This window comes from Lygodium microphyllum, chromosome 30, assembly GCF_053477565.2.
Source record: "Lygodium microphyllum isolate KBCC chromosome 30, Lygodium_microphyllum_v1.1.10, whole genome shotgun sequence".
In the NCBI taxonomy this organism is placed as follows: Eukaryota; Viridiplantae; Streptophyta; class Polypodiopsida; order Schizaeales; family Lygodiaceae; genus Lygodium; species Lygodium microphyllum.
The window spans coordinates 1,286,919-1,309,260 of NC_141164.1; the positions used below are offsets into that span (position 1 = coordinate 1,286,919).

The window sequence follows — 22,342 nt, forward strand, 5'->3', positions numbered from 1 at the left end:
CTCTGTGATCTGTGCCGTGTCGCAGTCGCGTGCTCCCCAATTATGTCTCTCGCTCTCTGTCTCTCGGCACAGGAACATAAACTTTGCAAGCACCCACAGGCCACAGACGCAGTACGAATGGCTGGCGGGGCAGCAGCTGGGGCGTACGGGTTACCTGGACAGCTAGCGGAGCATGTCGAAGTGGCCAGGCGTGCAGCCAGGGAGAGAATGCCTGACGAAAGCAATAAGGCACAGAAGCAGTCGTCGAGGGGGGTGCTGCGAAGAGGCAAACAGGCAACAGGTAGAACCAGTGACGGGGCGAACAGCCAACGGGGCGATCAGGCGACCAGACGAACGGACGAACCAGCGAACAGGCGACGGGGAGAACAGGCAAACGGACGGCGGGGCGACCAAAACGAAAAATCAAAGGCAGAGCTCGACGTCGACTTGAGGTGCAGGACAAACCCTACGCAGGTCTGAAGCGCGACGGGCAATCTTTTTTTTTTCGTAAAAGGTAATTGTATTAATTACGAAAAAAAGGTACAAGTTTGCATGATTACAAGATACACGCTGGCTCTACCCCATCATGTGTACACACTGACTCTCTACAAGAACCAGACAACCAAAGAGTTACAAAGTCATGGCAAAGACACAAAGGAAATTGCCATATGCCAGGGACGTAAGTCCTCCCGAGGGAGCATGTCAGAGTGCCGGAGAAGATCTATCTGCCAATACAAGAGACCTTTAAGCCGCGCAATATGCCGCTGAACATTAAAGGCGGAACATTAAAGGCGACGGGCAATCTCTCTCTCTCTCTCTTTTTTTTCGTAAAAGGTAATTATATTAATTACGAAAAAAATACAAGATTACTTGATTACAACATACATGACGACAATCCAAGCCATCATGTGAAGAGGTTCTAAGTACTACAAGTTACAATGTCATGGCAGGGATGCGAAGGAAATTGCCATATGCCAGGGACGGAAATACTCCGTAGAGAGCAAATCAGAACGATGGAGAAGAGCTAACTGCCAATACAAGAGGCCCTTAAGCCTTACAATATGCCGCTGAACATTATAGGCAGAGTCAAACAGAAAAGCATTCCGAATGGTCCAATTATGCCAACAGCCCCAGTATCGAAGAAAGTGAAACATGAGCTTCATATGTGGCTGTGCGGGAGTGGGGTATTTGGGCTGTCCAAAAACCCAATCAAAGGGCGCAGGGCGATACCAACCACCCCTTGCCAAACAGCCAACAAAAGTAACAAGACTTTCTTTGCGACAGGGCAAGAAATAAATCGGTGGCGGGCGGATTCCATAGTAGTGGTGCAAAAGAAACAGGTGCCATTGGAGATTCGTCGCTTAGAAAGAGCCGAAGCAAGCGGAAGACCCCCAATCATCACTCTCCAAAGAAAGACTTTATATTTAAAGCGTGTCTTGTTCAACCAGCCCTGCATCACAGTTGTCTTCCACCAAGACCGGGATTTACGCAATCCCCATAAAGCATTTGCTTTAGGAACTAGTCATTGATGATCCTTAATCAGGAGATGATAGACTTGGTTTGCAGAAGCTTTGCTCAAATTCAGCCGGCCTTGTAGGTCCCAATCCTGCCAGGGATGTTCCGAAGCAAGAGCAGGAAAGGGTTGTCTGCTCTGGAGTACCGTCAAAAGCTGTTCCCATAAAGGCCTATATACACGAGGGATTCTGAAAAGCCTCCTAGCTGTACGAAACGATATAAGCACATTGCGACTGGCAAGAGTGGCATCCGCAACCGAAGACAAGCCCAAACGTGCCATCCGGTTGAATTGTGGTCTAAGCTCATGTTTACCTTCCCACGAAAGTAAACGCGAGACTGCCAGTAATTCCAATTGAAAAGAGTTAGTTGCCAAGCGATCCTCCGTTGGATGCCACTGAGCCTTTTGAAGGACGTGTTGCCAGGAACAGACCAAATGAGTAAGAAAAGATGAAAAAGAACTGGAGAACCGCGAATCAGCATTAAGAACATGCCACCAAGAACTCCGGATTTGGGTATTGCCATGCAAAAGCCCATGGCCCTAAAGGAAATAACAGGCTATAGCGACCCACGGATGATGATCCGAGCACATGGTGCGGAAAAGAGACCAAAGAAGTGCCTGCATGTGAGTTCGGGCATTTAAAATAGCTCCGCCACCCATGCGTTTGGGGGTGCACGCATGCGACCACGAGATCCAGGAAATACCTGCATGCAATGAGTCTTTCTTCCATAGCATGAAACGAATAGACTGCGTAAGAGCATTGAGAGTCGTAGTAGTCCAGGGCAACAATGGCAAGAAATATGTGAGCATTGGCAACATGATAGTCTGGGCCACTTTGAGGCGGACATGGAAAGGCCAGGCTTGAGATTTCCAATACATAAACTTAGCCACCATTTTCTGTGAAATCCACTGGAGCAGCTGCTTAGGGGGAACATCAACGCCCAAAGGATACCCAAGGTGCCTGACAATGGAGCCACGAGGAACAACCAGACCCTGCCAATCCAAGGACTGCAAATCCGACTCCGTACAGCTGAGAATGGCTGATTTGAGGGCATTGATGCGAAGGCCGGACGCCTGACCAAAGAGGCTCCAGACATCCAATGCTCTTCGAAGGTTATCCCTATCCGCACGCAAAATCATAAAAGTATCATCCGCCAGGGATTGGGTAATGAAGTGCTGTCCTGTAGGAAGCGACAGTCCAGCCAACTGAGAAGAGGCTGCCATATGAGATAACATCGAAAGAACTGGATGTGTTGCAAGGGCAAAAAATAGAGGGCTCAAGGGGCACCCTTGTCTGACAGAGCGGGCAAGGACAAATGGCTCAGTAACACCTCCGTTCAGCATGACCCGCGAAGACGCTGCAGCGCTAATAGTGTATATGAGACGAGACATCCGCGGACCAAAGCCCATAGCAGACATAAGTTCAGCAACGAAAGACCAGTCTAGATAGTCAAAAGCCTTTTCCAGGTCCAGTTGAATCAGTACGACCTCCTGATTGGAATGTCTGGCATAATCAATTGCCAGTTGAGCATTCAACACATTGTGTAGGATATTTCGGCCCTTAATAAAACCATACTGTAGAGGGTGCACAATGGCCGGGAGATGCTTATGGAGCCGATTCGCCATTACTTTGGAGAAGATTTTGTATATTGAACCCATCAAAGAAATTGGGCGCCACTGTCTCAACTTAGATGGCGAAGGAACTTTTGGAAGCAGTATAATAAGTCCTTGTTTCCATGAGGGAGGCATGATCCCCGTGTCCCACACCTGCTGGAACAAAACCTGCAATGGTTTCGCCAATTGTGTAGCGAAAGCTTCAAAGAACTCATTGGTGAGACCATCCCGACCCGGACTTTTATCTTTGGGCAAGTGTAACAATACGTCCATAACCTCTGCCTCACCAATATCTGACTCCATAGTAGCTTGCATGTCCTGCAGTAGCTGATCACGGACCAGGTCATAAGAAACCGAACGGGCCTGAGTAATTCGGGCTGAAGGTGGAGAAGCGGAACCGAGAAGGTCACGGAAATAATTCCTGCATATATGCACAATAGTCTGTGGGTCCAAGATAAGGTGGCCTTGTGCATCCTTGAGTCTGGTCATATTCTCTCGAGCAGGAGAGGCATGGAGAGCTCGAAAGAACTTATGGGTCTGACATGCACTATATTGCAAAGTCTCTGTGAGATGTTGCAATTTGGCCTGCTGATACGGTTTTAACTGGAATTCTTTAATAAGATCGGCGACCCGCATGGCCAGTGCAAGCAGAAATGCATCATCCGGAGTGTCCATCAGCAGGGAGCGAACCAAAACCAGCAGGTCCTCCGCTGCCTGTCGACGGTGCCGACAAAGAGAGGCATGATAGATCCCATACTGGCGAGCAACCCGCTGCACATTAGAGAGCAATCTTTCAAAGGACGCAGTGCCCTGAGAGGAAAAGTCCAAGAAGAATCTGTCAAGCAATTGCTGCATATAGCCCTGGAAAATTACATGCTTCAAGTATGACGAGTTGAAACGCAAAGGGAGTCTCCCCAAAAATTGCTTGAAAGGTGCAATAGGTTGTGCAAGCAACTCGAACTGCAGAGGGAAATGGTCTGACAAGGCATATTGCCGCAACACTTTTATTTCGAGCATCTCAGGCAGAAAATCATCATTGTGCATGATATATATACGGTCCAACCGCGACCATGTTGTTGCGTACTAGGCCGAATGGAAAGTAAATCCTGTAGAAGATGGGTGTAACCAGGACCAAAGATCTTGCTTAAGAACAGCAAGAGCCAACTCCTGCCACATACGACTTTCTGGCGCATCCATTACCGAGTGCTCCGATGTGGACTGGGAAGAATCAACACACATATTGAAATCCCCCATGAAGAAGCCCCGTCTGCCAAGTGCCAAGGAAGTCTGCAAAGTCTGCCAAAGCTCCCGGCGAGATAACGAATCATTCGGAGCATAGAGACCAAGTAACCATAAGATTTCTCCTTCGAATAAAATTTCAACCACCAAAAAGCGGCCATGAATATCATTTTTAATAAGAACAGGCTGATATTTGGCATGTACAATCATAAGCACCCCCGAATAATGCATGGCCCGTGTCCCTGCATAGAACAAACGAAAGCCATGGCAATCCACAACTTTTCCGGCGTCACCGTGACTCTTGTGCTCAACAGCGCACAGGGCATCCCACTGATTCTCATACAATGCAGACCACATGGCATGTTGCTTGTGTCGAGAACAAATTCCTCGCACATTCCACGTGGCTATTTTCATGTGTATGCAAAACACAATCAGGTACGAGGCACAGCTTGCCTCGATTTGACTTTGTCGGCGAGAATGTCCAGGACTCCCTCATCCAAGAAATCCGCCAACACCGCAAAAGAGTTCTGAGGACCAGACTTGGAAGTAGACGGCATATCTACTCTCTCTCTCTCTCTCTCTCTCTCTCTCTCTCTCTCTCTCTCTCTCTCTCTCTCTCTCTCTCTCTCTCTCTCTCTCTCTCTCTCTCTCTCTCTCTCTCTCTGTGCCATAAAATTTGGCATTTAACTAAGCCTGTAAGAATGGAAAACCAAACTTTATTGCTAAAACATTCAATGAAAGCTTTACAAATGGTTAAGCTTTTGCTAAAAAAAAAATTTGCAAGTGTAGAGAGTGGAGCAGCTTGTGAACATGTTGCAAATCTCCTTTCAAATTGTTATAATTCGCAATCACTAAACTGATTGGACTCCACAATTCAAGCAGATTTCCTGACACAATTGTTGGTAAAGACTGTTAATTTGGCATATGCACTTCTCATCTCTCAATGCTCTCTCTTCTTCTTCTTCTTTTTATGCATGGACTAAATTATGAAACCATGGACTTTATGGATATTACCAAACCATGCCAATTTCAGGACCTCATCCCCCTTCTTTTCATGGTTGTTTATTTGAAGAAACATTCTTACTTCAAAAAGATACACATATCCAAAACATTTGGCCTATTGAAAGATACCTGCTCTGTCGCTTGCATGTACATCTGATAGAATGACAAGCACAAGTCCCAATACACAGCAGCACACTCCAACAAGCTGCCCGATCTTGTACTTGGTCTTGATAAACAGCCTTGTAAGCAGTAATACACAAGGGATTGTCCAACAATCCAGCAGCATGACACTTGTCAATGATGTGTACTGGTATGCTTTCACCACTGGATCCACCCAGAGAATCAATTCAGTCACTTAACAAACATTCCAAGCAAAATAATTTTGAAACATCGATAATGTATGAGCACTGAAAACAGCTAAAATCAAAGCTACAATATTCAATTCATACCCAAAACACTAAACCCACAGTGTTTCCATAACAACCACTGAATTAACACAATGATGTAGCCATAGTCCCAATAGGGTATAAAAAAACGCACTATCTTGTACTTTATCTAGTCCATGCATTTGATGTGTATATGGATTGATTTTAGGCTGGCTTCTTGTGTGTTTTAGTACCCTCTTTTTGGATCTGCAGGTGGTATGTTAATTTTCATGAAATTTTAATTTGAAATTCTGGTGTCTATTTTCAATAGTATTAACAAGGAGAAGAAATTCCAAGTGCTGATCTTCAGAGGAAGCGAAATTTCTCCTGCATAGCCCATTTGTTCTTCTCCTGCATAGCCCATCTGTTGTTGTTTCTGAATCTTCCTAAAATAAAGGCTCATCTACCAATGCAAGACTGTGTTGAGGATTTTAACATCAAGCAACTGATTGACTACAGAGTCGTGTTGTGCACAATGTTACCTCCTTCAAAAGTCATACATAACCTATGTATGGCAATGTTTAGCGGCAGCTCATATCATCCTGATCCTGCTCACCTGAATAATAATCCTTCCCAGGCTGGCATGATATCCAACATCACAAGCTTTATCAAGAAAAGGATCCCTCCAATCCCACTCTCCTAATTCCCACTATGATCTCTAAGGGGGTCTCCTGTGTATGCACCCATTCAACATGAAAGTAACCAAGTCGAGATCAATGCACTAACTCCTGTCACAATGAGCTACTACTATGGTCTTCCAACAAGAACAGCGTATAAACTTAGCCTTATCTAGATCTCCTCTCATCCACTGTAAAGGTGAAACTCTCTGCCTGCAAGTTGCAATCAACCTAAATAAGATGTCCTCTCTAAAAGAGACCAATCCAGGTCTGCTATATGTTTGTACCTGAATTCCACTCCAAAGGCACTTCCTCGCCAACTTTCTCTACCCTGGTCCTAAAGGTCCTCAAGTCTTTATGTAATAGTCAATTTGCAAATTCAAAAAAACCAACACTCACCTATTCTAACAACCTATGTGGAAAACCTCTGTCAAGGGCGGTGACTCGCCTACCCCGATGTATGGCCAAAGGTTGACCTCAAGTGATTGTTGAAGAGTGGCTATCTCAACTTCTCTTCCACAACAGTCAGGCTTAGATGCATGTGGACCAAAAAACTCAATGCGCCATAGTCCCCCAAATTGGGATGGTCTCTAATCTCAATAGCAATAGATTCTTTCACAGCGGGCAATTGTTGCGAGCTCCTAAAGCTCCACGAAAGATCTCGAATACTGCCATCAAGGATCTGCATGCTGCAGTTGCTGTCATCCACATCAAGTACACCATTGTGTCATCTATGAATCCACATCTACAATCTCATTGAGATTTGGAATGGGCAAACTAATTCCCTCAACGCCTGTGGATGTGTCTAAGAACTCATGGCCCCTGGCACAAAAGGAAGAGGAAGGGGGCAAAAGGACAGCCATGACTCATTAATCTCTGAATGTTGAATCTCTCCCTTCTAGCTCCACTAACTAGAACTTGATGTGACATACAAAGCTGCAATGCCTTAACCCTCTAATCTAAGATTCCCATCCTCAATATGGTGCACTCCAGAAATTCTCAAATCAATGCTATCATAAGCCTTGTCAAAATCAAGAACCAGTACAATCAGGTCCTGGCTCCTAGAACTGGAAAGAGTTCTGGACTCCCAAAAGGTAAAGATGCTGTCCAGGATGATGTGCTCTTGCACAAAGCCTATCTAAGTGGGATGAACACTAAACAATATCTGGCATTAAAGGGACAATCTAAGATAAATTACCTCCACAAGATCTTATGGGAATGAGGTGTATTACTCCCTTGAATGGCCCCTGCAGCATGTCTCCTGATGCCATCTTCTAAGAAGCTATAAGAAGACATGCGCTAAGAGCATCCTAGTAGTAGCACAAAAAAGGCATGCCTAATTACATCCTCATATCTGCAAGTTGGGCCTCTATCCATGATGTAAGCAACTGTCCCCACGTCTACAACGCCATTAAACACCATCCTATGGCCTCTCCTCCAAATCTCGCCAGCCTATTTCCACCCATATATTCACAACTTCTGGTAATAAAATTTCATTCTGATATACATAAATCCTATCCAAAGAAGCCCAAGTACCTCTAGGTGATTGAGAATGAGAAGCATACCAAACTAACTCTAAGGGTTGCAACCAAGACCAATTGTTTTGTTTCAAACATAACTCTTCCCATGCATCCCATGCTTGGCACTCTGGGCCATCCATTACAAATGAAGCACTCCGCGCCATTCATTACATCCCATGCTTGCCACTCTGGGTCATCCATTACAAATGAAGCAATGTAGCATGAGCTAGATATTCACCCGTATTTAAGTCTCCTAACAGGAAAGTTGGACAAGTCAAAGAAAAACATTTAAAATCAGCCGATAATTGAGGATGACGTTTCTGGCCATTTCCATTTTGGAGAAACATGTTTCAGGTTGGGGCAAAAGAAATTCCCTTTTGGTTGCCCCACCCAAAAAAGAAAAAACCTCTCCTGCATTGCTATTGCCTTGAGTGAAATCCCTTTGGTGTTCTGTTGAATAAAGACCCTTTCCTTCCTGAAGAAAAGTTTGTGTCACATTTGGAGCTAAAGAGGGAATACGTTGTTGAGGGTCTAGACCCTCACAAGCATCCCTCTTAACCCCTATTACCGAAGATGCTTTCCCCAACTAATTACTCTAAGCTTGTTTCACCCATTCACATGAAACTTTGTCTCTCTCTCTCTTTTTCCGGAGCAAGGAGGATTTGCAAATTGTGTTGGGAGATGGAGAGAGGAGCATTACATCTGCAAATGTAGGGCCTATCGTGTAGTTTGAGTGAGATAACCCAGACTATTCAGAGGTGACATCTCCCTAAGACCAATCCTGGAGTTCCCTAACCAACAAAGCTTGGGCTAGTTCCTACTTGAGATCCCAAGGCTCCACACAACATTACTCTAGTCAAGTACCCTGCAAAGAGGGGGCAGACAATCACACTCACAAATTTGACCACACACACTACACCTACACAAAGAGGGGTGGCAATCCAAAGAGCAAAGATCGGAGTTGCATGTTGATAGAGGGTGCAAGGGTACCATACACAGAGTACAACATAGAGAGATGATGGAGATCTGCCAACAACACAAGCAGCACATGACCGAGCTGAAGGTGCAGCCCAAAGCTACCCATAAACTCTTTCATCAAGGATGTCGGACATACTAGACCCACAGATCCTAACCACATGGAGCTAGGCAAGATGCCACCCCATGGTGTCATTGTACCATTACTCAATGACACATAGAGTCATGCAGGGCTCCACCCACCACTAACCCCCTTCTTCTTTGGTGTTCCTATATGGGTGTTGTATTGTACATCAGTGTACACTTTGCTCTACACTATATATCATTGATTATCATTTAGCACATCACATTTTGAAATCCAATGACAATTACCATTGTTAGGCCATTTTCAGCCTCAGCATCTCTCTCTCTCTCTCTCTCTCTCTCTCTCTCTCTCTCTCTCTCTCTCTCTCTCTTTTTTTCGTAAAAGGTAATTGTATTAATTACGAAAAATACAAGATGACTTGATTACAAGATAGTTGATGACACTAAGCCATCAGGAGAAGAAGTTCTCTCGCTCTCTCTCTTTCTGATTACAAAAGGCACGAGGGCCCTAGGCCAACGTGGGGAAAATCCCAGTAGTAGTGTACTAAAAAGTTACACGAATCATGGCAACGACCCAGAGGCAATTGCCATATGCCAAGGAAGCAAATCCTCCCGAGGGAGCAAGTCAGCATGTCGGATGAGATCTAACTGCCAGTGCAAGAGGCCTTTAAGCCTGGCAACATGGCGCGGTACATTAGAGGCCGAATCAAAGAGAAAAGCATTGCGCGTGGTCCAAATGTGCCAGCATCCCCAGTATCTGAAGAAGTGAAATAGTATCTTCATATGCAACTCTGGCAGTGTGGGATACTTCGGGCGCCCAAAAACCCAGTCGAAAGGAGTTAGCGAGGAGCCCACCACAGTGCGCCACATGTGCGACGAGTAACCAGATATTCTTGGCGAGCGGGCAAGAAAGAAAACGATGACGAGCTGATTCCGCCGTTGTGGTACAGAAGAAGCAAGTGCCATTGGAGATGCGACTCTTGGCAAGGGCCGAGGCAAGAGGAAGACCACCAATCATTACCCGCCAAAGAAAGACCTTGCATTTGAAAGGTGCCTTATTCAGCCAGCCCTCCATCAGCGTAGTCTGCCACCATGTCAGCGATTTCCGCAGTCCCCAAACAGTATTAGCTTTGTCACCCAGCCATTGGCGATCCTGAATAAGAAGATGGTAGACCTGATTAGTAGAGGCCTTTTCCAGACTCAATCGGCCTACAAGGTCCCAGTCCTGCCAAGGGCGATCCACAGCCAGGGCAGGAAAGGGTTGCCTGCCCTGAAGCTCCGCCGACATCTTTCCCCATAAATCACGGTATCCGCGCGGGATCTTGAAAAGTCGCCTAGAAGTCCGAAAGGATATGAGGACATTGCGCGTGGCAAGGGTAGCATCCGCAACCGACGACACACCTAAACGGGCCATGCGGTTAAATCGCAGTCTGAGCTGATGTTTGTCTTCCCATGAAAGGAGTCTCGATACTGCCAACAATTCTAGCTGAAAGGAGTTAGTCTGCAAGCGGTCCCCTACCGGGTGCCACCGGGCCTTTTTAAGCACCACTTTCCAAGAGTCGACCAAGTGCTGTAACAAAGGGGAAGAGGAGCTGGAAAAACGGGAATCAGCATTAAGGACATGCCACCAGGAGGCCCGAAGCCGGGTGTTACCATGGCGGAGCCCGCCGTCCTCAAGGAAATAACGGGCTATGATAGTCCACGGGTGATGATCCACACACATGGCCCGAAAAAGGGACCAACGGAGAGCCAGCATATGATGTTCTGCATCCAAAAGAGCTCCACCACCCATGCGCTTAGGGGTACAAGTATGCGACCATGAAATCCAAGAAATGCCTGCCTGCAGAGAATCCTTCTTCCATAGCATGAAACGGATGGGGTGAGTGAGAGGCTTCAAAGTAGAAGGCGTCCAGGGCAACAATGGCAAGAAATACGATAGCATTGGGAGCATAATTGACTGAGCCACTTTGAGGCGGACATGGAAAGGCCACGCTTGCGACTTCCAATACATAAACTTTGCCGCCAGTTTTTGTGAAATCCAGTCCAGCAGGTCCTTTGGCCGTACATCCACCCCCACTGGGTATCCAAGATGTCTGACAATAGAGCCACGGGAAACCACCTGGCCTTGCCAGCCTAATGACTGTAAATCAGGTTCCGTGCAACTGAGAATGGCGGACTTAAAGGCATTAATGCGAAGTCCAGAGGCTTGACCAAAACGCGTCCACACATCTAATGCCTTGTGAATGTTGTCCCTGTCCGCCTGCAAAATCATAAAGGTGTCATCAGCCAAAGATTGGCTAATGAAGTGGTGGCCCAAAGGAAGAGACAGCCCTGCCAGCTGAGCCGAATCTGCCATGGAGGATAACATTGAAAGGACCGGGTGCGTCGCCAGGGCAAAAAAGAGCGGACTCAGAGGACAACCCTGTCTGACTGAGCGTGCAAGGACAAAGGGCTCAGTAACCCCACCATTGAGCATAACTCTGGATGAAGCCGCAACACTGATGGTGTAGATCAATCGGGACATTCGGGTGCCAAAGCCCATAGCAGACATGAGATCTGCAATGAAAGACCAGTCCACATAATCAAACGCCTTTTCCAAGTCCAATTGAATCAATACCACTTCCTGACCGGAGTGTCGCGCATAGTCAATAGCCATTTGCACATTTAAGATATTATGCAGAATGTTGCGGCCCTTAATAAAACCATATTGGAGAGGATGCACAATAGCGGGAAGGTGCTTGTGAAGCCGATTCGCCAGCACTTTGGAGTAGATTTTGTACATGGAGCCCATCAAAGAGATTGGTCTCCAGTGTTGCAGCTTTGACGGTGAAGGGACCTTTGGAATCAGTTTGATAAGGCCTTCTTTCCATGAGGAGGGCATAACCCCCGTTTCCCAAACCTGCTGAACCAAGACCACCAATGGCTTCACCAACTGAGTGGCTGAGCTCTGAAAGAATTCATTAGTGAGACCATCCCAGCCAGGACTTTTATCCGTCGGCAGGTGCAACAAAACATCCATGACCTCCTCCTCGCAAATATCCGCCTCCAAAGTGGCTTGCATATCCAATGGAACCTGCTGACGGACCAAATGATAGAAGACCGCGCGGGCATGCGTAACCTGGGTAGAAGGGGAGGGAGAAGAACCAAGGAGATCCATAAAATGATTTCTGCACATATTGACAATGGTCTGCGGATCAGTGACCATGCGACCCTCCGGATCCTGGAGTCTGGTCATATTGTCACGAGCCGGAGACGCATGCAGGGCGCGAAAGAACTTATGAGACTGGCAGGCACTATCTTGCAATGTGTCAGTCAAGGTATGCAGCTTGGCCTGCTGATAAGATTTTAACTGAAATACTTGAAGAAGATGGGCCAAACGCCTCTCCAATGACAGCAGAAAATCATCATCTGGGGAATCCAGGAGCAAGGAGCGGACCAAAGCCAGTAGCTCCTCTGCTGCAGATCGACGACGGCGACAAAGCGATGCATGGTGGATCCCATACTGCCGAGCAAGACGCCGTACATTAGAGAGCAACCGTGCAAATGAAGGCAAGCCCTCAGAGGCGAAGTCCAATAAGAACCTGTCGATCAATTGCTGCATATAGCCCTGAAATATGGGATGCTTTAAATAAGAGAAGTTGAAACGTAACGGGAGCCTATCCAGCAACTGCATAAAAGGTGCAATAGATTGTGTCCGCATCTCCAGCTGAAGGGGGAAATGATCCGACAACGCATACTGCTGCAAGACCTTCATTTCCAGCATCTCGGGAAGAAAATCGTCCCCCTGCATGATATACATTCTGTCCAGCCGCGACCAAGTAGTTGCATATTGTGCAGAATGAAAAGTAAACCCCGCAAAGGAAGGGTGAAGCCAGGACCAAAGATCCTGCTTAAGAACATGCAAAGCAAAGGAATTCCACACCCGGATTTCCGGCGCATCCATGACCGAATGCGCTGAAGTGGACTGAGAAGAGTGAATACACATATTGAAATCTCCCATCAAAAGCCCCCTTCGGCCACGTGACATGGAGGCCTGCAAAGTGGACCAAAGATCCCGTCGGGATGCGGGATCATTCGGCGCATAGAGGCCCAGTAACCATAAAATCTCGCCTTCAAATAAGACTTCGATAACCAGAAAGCGGCCCTGCACATCATTTTTAATAAGGACAGGCTGATATTTCTCATGGACAATCATCAGCACGCCCGAATAGTGCGTAGCATGGGTGCCTGCATAAAACAGACGGAATCCATGACAGTCCACAACTTTCCCTGCTTCACCGTGACTTTTGTGCTCAACTGCACACAATACATCCCACCGATTTTCATGCAAGACGGTCCACATGGCCTGTTGCTTATGGCGAGAGCAAATGCCTCGCACATTCCATGTGGCTAGCTTCATATCTCTTCAAAAAAGAAAGTCAGGAACGAGGCACCTGTTGCCTCGATTTCACCTTTTCCGCGAGAGCATCCAGGACGCCCTCATCCAGAAAATCAGCCAATACTGCAAAGGAATTCTGGCGACCTGCTTTAGAGGTAGAGGGTAAATCCACTGCCTTGGGAGTGGGGCGGGGATAACGCCGATCCTAGGGAGTAATCACATTACCTTTGGTATCAAAAGCCAGCTTAGCAGGAGGGCCTTTGGGACCATCAGTATAGACTTTCCTTGGAGCCTGATTACGGGGGGCCGACGGGGCCGTAGTGCGCGAAGCCTGCTGTGAAGTGACCATTTCTTTTCTGCGCGTATACGTGCGCACGGAGTCGTGGGAAACAGGAGGCCCAGGATCTGCCAGGCCGGCATCCAACTTTTTACCTTTTTTGGGACGTGCCTCAATCCAGTCCATGCGACGGGAATCCAAACCCAGGACCTGTTGTTTGCCTTTATCCATGACTTCCTGGGGCGGAGCATCAAGCACCATGTCGTCCTTGGGCAGCATAACCTGTGCATCCTCCACAGACGGTTGCCTTTCCGGGCATTCAGCCATGAAATGTCCCAATTTCCCACATGAAAAGCAGTGCCCCGCAAAGTTGCCCCATTTCAAGCGAAAATGCAGAGGGTGCATGCCTGAACAACTGAGGCGAAGCCAGGCGGGCCTTTTCCTGGCCGTGTCCCATAACATGCATAAACGATTCCGGTTCATTGCCCTGAGGCTTGGGGGGACCAGCACCGTGCCCACAACCGCCATGGCGTCCTTCAACATTGGCCAATAGACCGCCGGACAATTTTCCACCTCCACCCACACCGGGCATTCTCGTTGAAGCAGACGCTGGAAGTCAGCCATGGGACGCCATGGTACAACATGAACCAGGCGGCGATCAAAGAATAGTGGCAACTTGGACAAGAGCTCAGCTCGATGCAGTTCTGATTTCAACAACACCTCATAAAAGCCGCGGGGTCCAAGGAAGATCTCCTCAACACATTCCCCCTGCAATAAATGGTGCATCCACTGGCGAATATGTGACAGCACCGGGATCCTGCCAGTGAAGAAAAGGATAACTGCACGATCATAAAACACCGAGAAAGATCTCAAGACTGATTTAGGGTCCACCGTAGCTTCCAGCACATCATCCGTTCCCGCTTCAAAAAAAGATTCAGTATTATGCTGGACATAATCGCCAAGCAGGGTATTGGCAAAGTCTAGCAAATGCTCCCAGTCGATTTCCTGCGAATCCACAGGATCAGAGGCCACTTGCGCATAGGAACGTTCCTGAGGACCCATTGGCTCATCAGAAGTGTGCTTGGAGCGTTTGCCAGCAGGCGGCAGTTCAGCGCCTGGCAGATCAGAACCCGGAGGCAGCTCCTCCGTGCATGGCACCATATCCTCTGTCTCCTCTGCATCGGAATCAGGGCCAAGGGCTGCCACCGTCTGGTCGAGAAAATCCATATCCAGGCCAGCCATACTGCTGTCGTCTCGTTCGCGCTCTCTCTCTCGCTCTTGCTCTCTTTCTTTCCTGTACAGCGGCGCTGTCCAAGGACAGATTCCACAAACACAGCCAATGAAACCGGAGCTTTACCTGTCAGCCTGAGTCGAGGCCTGTCCCAAGAACACGTGGGGCAAGGCGCAACCCTAACCGTGCAAGGGCCTAAGGGTGGAACACGGATCTGGCAGTCGACGGCAGCGCGGGATAATCGGGGGCACATGGCAGGGGCCTCGCCAGCAGAAACCCTAAACACAGAGGGCAAACGAGCAAAGGGCTGGTGCAGAGCCCGCCACTCAGGCAGACGACAGCAGGGCAGGGGCCGCTGACGTTGGGCTGGCCAGCAGCGGGGCGGGGGGCTCAGTCGCGCCCGACGGAGCAAGGGAGCTACGGAACAAGGCGGCAAGGGCAACCGCGGGCGACGGAACAACAGGGGCTGGCGACGGGCGGCGGTCGACGGAACAGCAGCCGCGGGCGACAGGCGACAGGACTGCAGCCGCGGGCGACAGGCGACGGAACTGCAGGGGCAGGCGACGAACGACGGCGAAACAGCGGCTGCAGGCGACGACGTGGACGGGCTATGGCGGCGCGACAGGCACAGGCGACGCGATCTCCATGGCGCTCTCTCTCTCTCTCTCTCTCTCTCTCTCTCTCTCTCTCTCTCTCTCTCTCTCTCTCTCTCTCTCTCTCTCTCTCTCTCTCTCTCTCTCTCTCTCTCTCTCTCTCTCTCTCTCTCTCTCTCTCTCTCTCTCTCTCTCTCTCTCTCTCTCTCTCTCTCTCTCTCTCTCTCTCTCTCTCTCTCTCTCTCTCTCTCTCTCTCCATGAAGATAATTGAATGAAGTAGCAATAATACATAAGACCATCATGTCAGCTAAGAAAATACAACAGCCACAAATCAAGCTGAAAGCCTAACACACAAATATCACACAAAAAGGACCGCTGGAGTGGAGCGAACAATATCCACCCAAGGAGCAGCAACGTCAGAAAGAACCAGATCAGCTGAAACTATAGAGATCTACCATAATAGTAAACCACGAATACAGGCCACATGACCATGGATGCCTGACGCAGAATCCAAAAAAAAGGCATTCCAAGTACGCCAAATACGCCACAGTGCTGTCCATCAAAGGAAATGGAAAAGGCAATAATAATCTCATTGCAAGGCAGACATAGAAGGCATCCTTCCCATAATCCACGAATGAGCTGAAATCCACTACTAAGTAGCTGAAGACCACACACAAGAAGCAAAACTCCAAATCTATCGAGCAACAGAGCAAGAGACGAAGACATGACGCAATGTCTCATCGCATGTAGTGCAAAATACACAGCCAGCACAGGAGATCTTGCAAGCACGGAACACATCCCCAATTGGAAGACCCCCAATAAGCAACCTCTATATAAACACTTTACCCTGATAAGAAACCTTAGACTTCCTGAGAGGGCAGCCTTGCCGAAGAACCCTAACTAATGATATCAACAAGAGAGGTCATGCAAGGACTAAATCCCACAATAGACATCACATGCTACAAGAAAGACCGGTTGACATCATCAAAACCTTTTCAAGATCAAGCTGAAGTATCACAACCTGCTCGCCTGAGGCTTTGGCATAATCAATCCCCAGTTGAACATTCACAAAAATATGCATTATATTCCATCCCTTAATGAAACCATATTGAGATGGATGAACCAAGTGCGAGAATACTTTCAACAATCTATTGGCAATGATTTTTTAAAAGATTTTATACCAAGAACCCATAACAAAAATGGGTCTCCATTGTTTCAAAGAAGTCGGAGAAGGAACCTTAGGCAACAACCGAATCACAGCAATCTTCCAATCTAAATGCATCCTACCAGAATTCCGGACTAGCTAACATAGGCGAGTTAATGGGTCCTTAAGCTACTCAACATGGACTGAAAATAGCTCATTAGGAAGCCCATCCAGCTACGGTTTTTCCTACGCAGATATCAGCCTCCATCAAATCAACCCATTTTGGCTTAACCTGATTACTAACCAAATCACAACTATATAGACGCCGAGAGTGAACATCATCAAAAAGAATCTCCTGTGGACCCAACAAAGACTTATTAAAGTCAACACACATTCAAATGATGGAAGCTGGATCAATCACCATAACACCTTGCTCATCCAACAAACGCACAATATTTTCCCAAGTGTATTTATGGCGTAAACAAGCAAAAAATTGATGAGATTGATAGTTATTATCATGCAAAGCTTCCGCTCCGGCCAGCAATTTGTATTTAGCATATTCCACCTCTTAAAGAGATTGAACTCTATGTTTCAACCATTCAATGCATATAAGCAAGTCATCGGTAGTATCCCCTGACTAATACAAAGACGACGAGTGGGCCAACAAAAATTGCGCATGTTGCAATTCAGCTCGTAAAGAGGAAGCATGCTGAATACCATATTGCCCGCACAACGCTTGTGCATTATCCCTAAAAACAGCCCATGCTTCCATCCCTCCAGCTAAAAGAAGCAATCAATTGCCGAATATATTCTAAAAACTGATTTTGCAGCAAAAAAGATTGGTTGAAACGTAGAGACAACTGAGCAAGGCGAGCTTTAAAGGCATGAACAAGCCTCTCGGTCAAATCTGAAACCAAAGGATAGTGATCTAATAAGACATGATGTCGCTCCACCCACATATCAATGACTGCTCGAAGAAGAGAATCACTCTAACAAATGTAGATCCTATCAAGTCTGGCCCAGGTGTTTGGATGCTAAAGAGAACGATAAATATATCCAAACTATGAAGGATGCATCTAGGACCGCATGTCCTATTTCAAAGACACAGCTGCCACGGCGTCCCAAGCCTGCCGCTCAGGACCACCCATGACAGAGTGCAGTGAAGTCGCCTGATCCGCAGAAGCAAATGCATTAAAATCTCCCATAACAAAACCTTGACGAGCCATGGCAAGGAAATGCAAGTCATCCCAAAGCTGACAACGTTTCCGAGCAGTAGAAGGAATATACATGCCCACCAGCCACAAAGCAATTCATCCCAAAGCTTACAGCGTTTCCGAGCAGTAGAAGGAATATACATGCCCACCAACCACAAAACCTCTCCCTCATATAGGATTTCCAACATCAGCAATCTGATGCGAGGGTCTTGAGAAACCAAGGATTGTTACAAGGACAATCTAACGGCCAACATAACTCCAGATTATGTGGAGCCCCCGACCACTAAAAAAATTTGTATAATCCTTGTTGACATAAGAGGATCCTACCAAAGCATGTTGTTTGTGCTCCATAGCATAAAAAGCATCCCAATTTCCAACTAACACAACTTTCCACAACTGATATTGCTTATTGCCCGAAGAAATGCCTTTGACATTCGTCAAAGCTAGTCTCATGATAAACCACAAAAGAGAAGAGTACTGAATCACCATTTTCCCTTTCCCTTTAACATCAATAGCTTTAGCTGCTTGAAATCTCTTGATCTCACTATGGATCACCTCTACAAGATCCACCCTCTGCAAACTAGCAATCAAAGCACGAGAAGGGAACTGTTATTGCTGAGAACAAAAAACATCTCGAGGAGGCATAAGCCTCCCACGCGTGTCAAAGCGCAAAGCAACATCAAAAGTCCTTCTATCATCCACACCGACTGCAAGAACACGTGAAGATTGAGGTTTCATATAAAACCCCCTACCTCTCATGAAAAGTCTGAGTAATAGAGTGTAGAGATGGGTGAGCAGTAAACAAAAGAGAATCCTATCTAGCATTATGTTTAACCACAGTGACCCAAGAATCATCCTGAGGAGGCAAACTCTAACCAACGGATTGCGATGCACGCTCAATACCAACTTGGGAAACATCCTTATTTCCATCATCATGTCTATGCAAGGCAAGAGGCACAAGACCAACATCTTGCTGTTGAGTCATCAATTGAGGATCATGCTCTTGCATATCCATGTCAAGGTCCAAAGAACGCTGCAATATCTTAGGGCTTCTATCACATTTGAAAATAAAATGGCCCAATTGGCCACATCGGAAGCAATCTCCAGTGAATGTGCCCCATTTAAGCTCAAAAACCAACATTTGTAACCCAAGGACCTCAAAATGAATTTTGGTTGGCCGACAATTCCATGTATCCCAAAGCATACAAGCCATGTTTCTATTGCGGAAAGCCGAAAGAGGCTCCAGCAATACCTCACCAAGGGATCTCAAAACCAAAGGATGGAGTCGCCAAAGATGTGCTACCAGCTAACTGTCCATGAACAAAGGAATACGTTGCATAATACGAGTACGCACATCCGAAGTACCAAAAAGAATCTCAAAAAACCCCCTAGGTCCATCATAAATCTCTTCCACAAGAGGGGCCTGCACTTGCCTTGAAACATCATCATGGCGCACATCACCACTAACAAGCATGGACTGCAGCCAAGCGCAAATTCTGAAATCAAAGGAATCCTTCCTGTAAAATAAATGATGGCTTCCCTCTTATGAAAGAGAGCGATCTGCTCTAAAACCACGTTAGTTCCCATGACAACAACCACATGATCCCCTTCCAGTAAAGAGCCCGCTTTACCCTCATTGGCATGAACATAATCCGACATAAGATTATTGGCAATGGCAAGCATAAACTCGAAAGACACATCACTCTCTGAGTAAGGAACACGGACATATTGCTCAGGAAAATTCAGAGTACCCATAGGCAATTCATGAACCGTCATCTTACGGCATTTTCCCATGTCATCCTCTTCCATCAACTGCACAAAATCCTCAGCCAAAGAGTCACCATTTGACTCCATCGATTCATTCTCATGATTCATCCCCATGACCAATATGCTAGTCAAGAAAAGCCACATCAATGCCCTTTGACGCCTGCATATTCACCATATCAAAGCTTAGCCTTTGAAGCCCCACAAAATCTCTCTCTCTCTCTCTCTCTCTCTCTCTCTCTCTCTCTCTCTCTCTCAGATACAACAGCTTCGTGACATGTGCCTCAAGAGTACAGCTGCTCCATGACATCGAGGCCCTTCACAGAGGCAGCTCACAGACTTCTTTGCAAAGGAGACTCAGAAGACATCAATACAGCTACAACCACAATCCACACGAGAGCCTCTCTCACTGCCACAGTCCACACACAAACAAGGAGTACTGATTGATCGAGCCATTCATCTTAGCCGATCAAAACCTCCTAGGCCTCGACACAAACACCGACGACACCTTCATAGGCGGATACAAGGGATTATTGCTCGGGCTAGAGCTAGGCCCTTCATACCCGCATGAGATTGTACCATTTGGAGCTCATTGTTACTAGATAGAGCTCTATGTTTTACACATAGCCATCTTTCTTATTTTGCTTTGTGCTACATATTTTTCCCAGACAGTTGTACCATAATACACATGATTGTAACTAATGGTCTCATAGGTCATTTTGACCTTTTGTAGACGTGCGACTTCCAATACATAAACTTTGCCGCCAGTTTTTGCGAAATCCACTCCAGCAGGTCCTTTGGCCGTACATCCACCCCCAATGGGTATCCCAGATGCCTGACAATAGAGCCACGGGAAACCACCTGGCCTTGCCAGCCTAATGACTGTAAATCGGACTCCGTGCAACTGAGAATGGCTGACTTAAAGGCATTGATGCGAAGCCCAGAGGCCTGACCAAAAAGCGTCCAAACATCCAATGCCTTGCGAATGTTGTCCCTGTCCGCCTGCAAAATCATAAAGGTGTCATCAGCCAAAGATTGGCTAATGAAGTGCTGGCCCAACGGAAGAGACAACCCTGCCAGCTGAGCAGAATCTGCCATGGAGGATAACATTGAAAGGACCGGGTGAGTCGCCAGGGAAAAAAAAGAGGACTCAAGGGACAACCCTGTCTGACTGAGCGTGCAAGGAGAAAGGGCTCTGTAACCCCACCATTGAGCATAACTCTGGATGAAGCCGCAGCACTAAGGGTATAGATCAATCGGGACATCCGGGTACCAAAGCCCATGGCAGACATGAGATCTGCAATGAAAGACCAGTCCACATAATCAAACGCCTTTTCCAAGTCCAATTGGATCAATACCACTTCCTGACCGGAGTGTCGCGCATAGTCAATAGCCATTTGCACATTCAAGATATTATGCAGAATGTTGCGGCCCTTAATGAAACCATATTGGAGAGGATACACAATAGCGGGAAGGTGCTTGTGAAGCCGATTTGCCAGCACTTTGGAGTAGATTTCATACATCGAGCCCATCAAAGAGATTGGTCTCCAGTGTTGCAGCTTTGACGGGATAGAAGACCGAGCGGGCATGCGTATCCTGGCTAGAAGGCAAGGGAGAAGAACCAAGAAGTTCCATAAAATAATTTCTGCACATATTGACAATGGTTTGCGGATCAGTGACCATGCAACCCTCCGAATCCTGGAGTCTGGTCATATTGTCGCGAGCCAGAGACGCATGCAAGGCTCAAAAGAACTTATGAGACTGGCAGGCACTATCTTGCAATGTGTCAGTCAAGTTATGCAGCTTGGCCTGCTGATAAGATTTCAACTGAAATACTTGAAGAAGATGGGCCAAACGCCTCTCCAATGACAGCAGAAAATCATCATCCGGGGAATCGAGGAGCAAGGAACGGACCAAAGCCAGTAACTCCTCTGCTGCAGATCGACGACGGCGACAAAGCGAGGCATGATGGACCCCATACTGCCGAGCAACCGGCTGTACATTAGAGAGCAAGCATGCAAATGAAGCCAAGCCCTCAGAAGGAAAGTCCAAAAAGAACCTCTGGATCAATTGCTGCATATAGCCTTGAAAAATTGAATGCTTCAAATAAGAGGAGTTGAAACGTAAAGGGAGCCGGTCCAGCAACTGCCTAAAAGGTGCAATAGACTGTGCCCGCATCTCCAGCTGGAGGGGGAAATGATCCGACAACGCATACTGCTGCAAGACCTTCATTTCCAGCATCTCAGGAAGAAAATCGTCCCCCTGCATGATATACATTCTGTCCAGCCGCGACCAAGTAGTCGCATATTGTGCGGAATGAAAAGTAAACCCTGAAGAAGAAGGGTGAAGCCACGACCAAAGATCCTGCTTGAGTACGTGCAAAGCAAATGAATTCCACACCCGGCTTTCCGGCGCATCCATAACCGAATGCCCTGAGGTGGACTGAGACGAGTGAACACACATATTGAAATCTCCCATCAAAAACCCCCTTCGGCCAAGGGACATGGAGGCCTGCAAAGTGGACCAAAGATCCCGGCAGGATGCAGGATCATTCGGATCATAGAGGCCCAAGAACCATAAAATCTCTCCTTCAAATAAGACTTCGATAACCAGAAAGCGGCCCTGCACATCATTTTTAATAAGGACAGGCTGATATTTCTCATGGAGAATCATCAGCACGCCTGAATAGTGCGTAGCATGGGAGCCTGCATAAAACAGACGGAAGCCATGACAATCCACAACTTTTCCTGCTTCACCATGACTTTTGTGCTC

General features: G+C 47.1%; 1 protein-coding gene across 3 annotated transcripts in view; it reads right to left on the reverse strand.

Moving 5' to 3' along the window:
• The window catches only part of LOC148009479 (uncharacterized), a 223,115-nt gene that overhangs the window by 78,436 nt on the left and 122,337 nt on the right, over positions 1-22,342 (reverse strand). For all 3 annotated transcript variants that reach the window (XM_087672326.1, XM_087672327.1, XM_087672328.1), the window contains one exon: positions 5,477-5,671. In XM_087672326.1, coding sequence (XP_087528452.1) covers positions 5,477-5,671 — 195 coding nt within the window. The remainder of the gene's footprint in view (positions 1-5,476; positions 5,672-22,342) is intronic.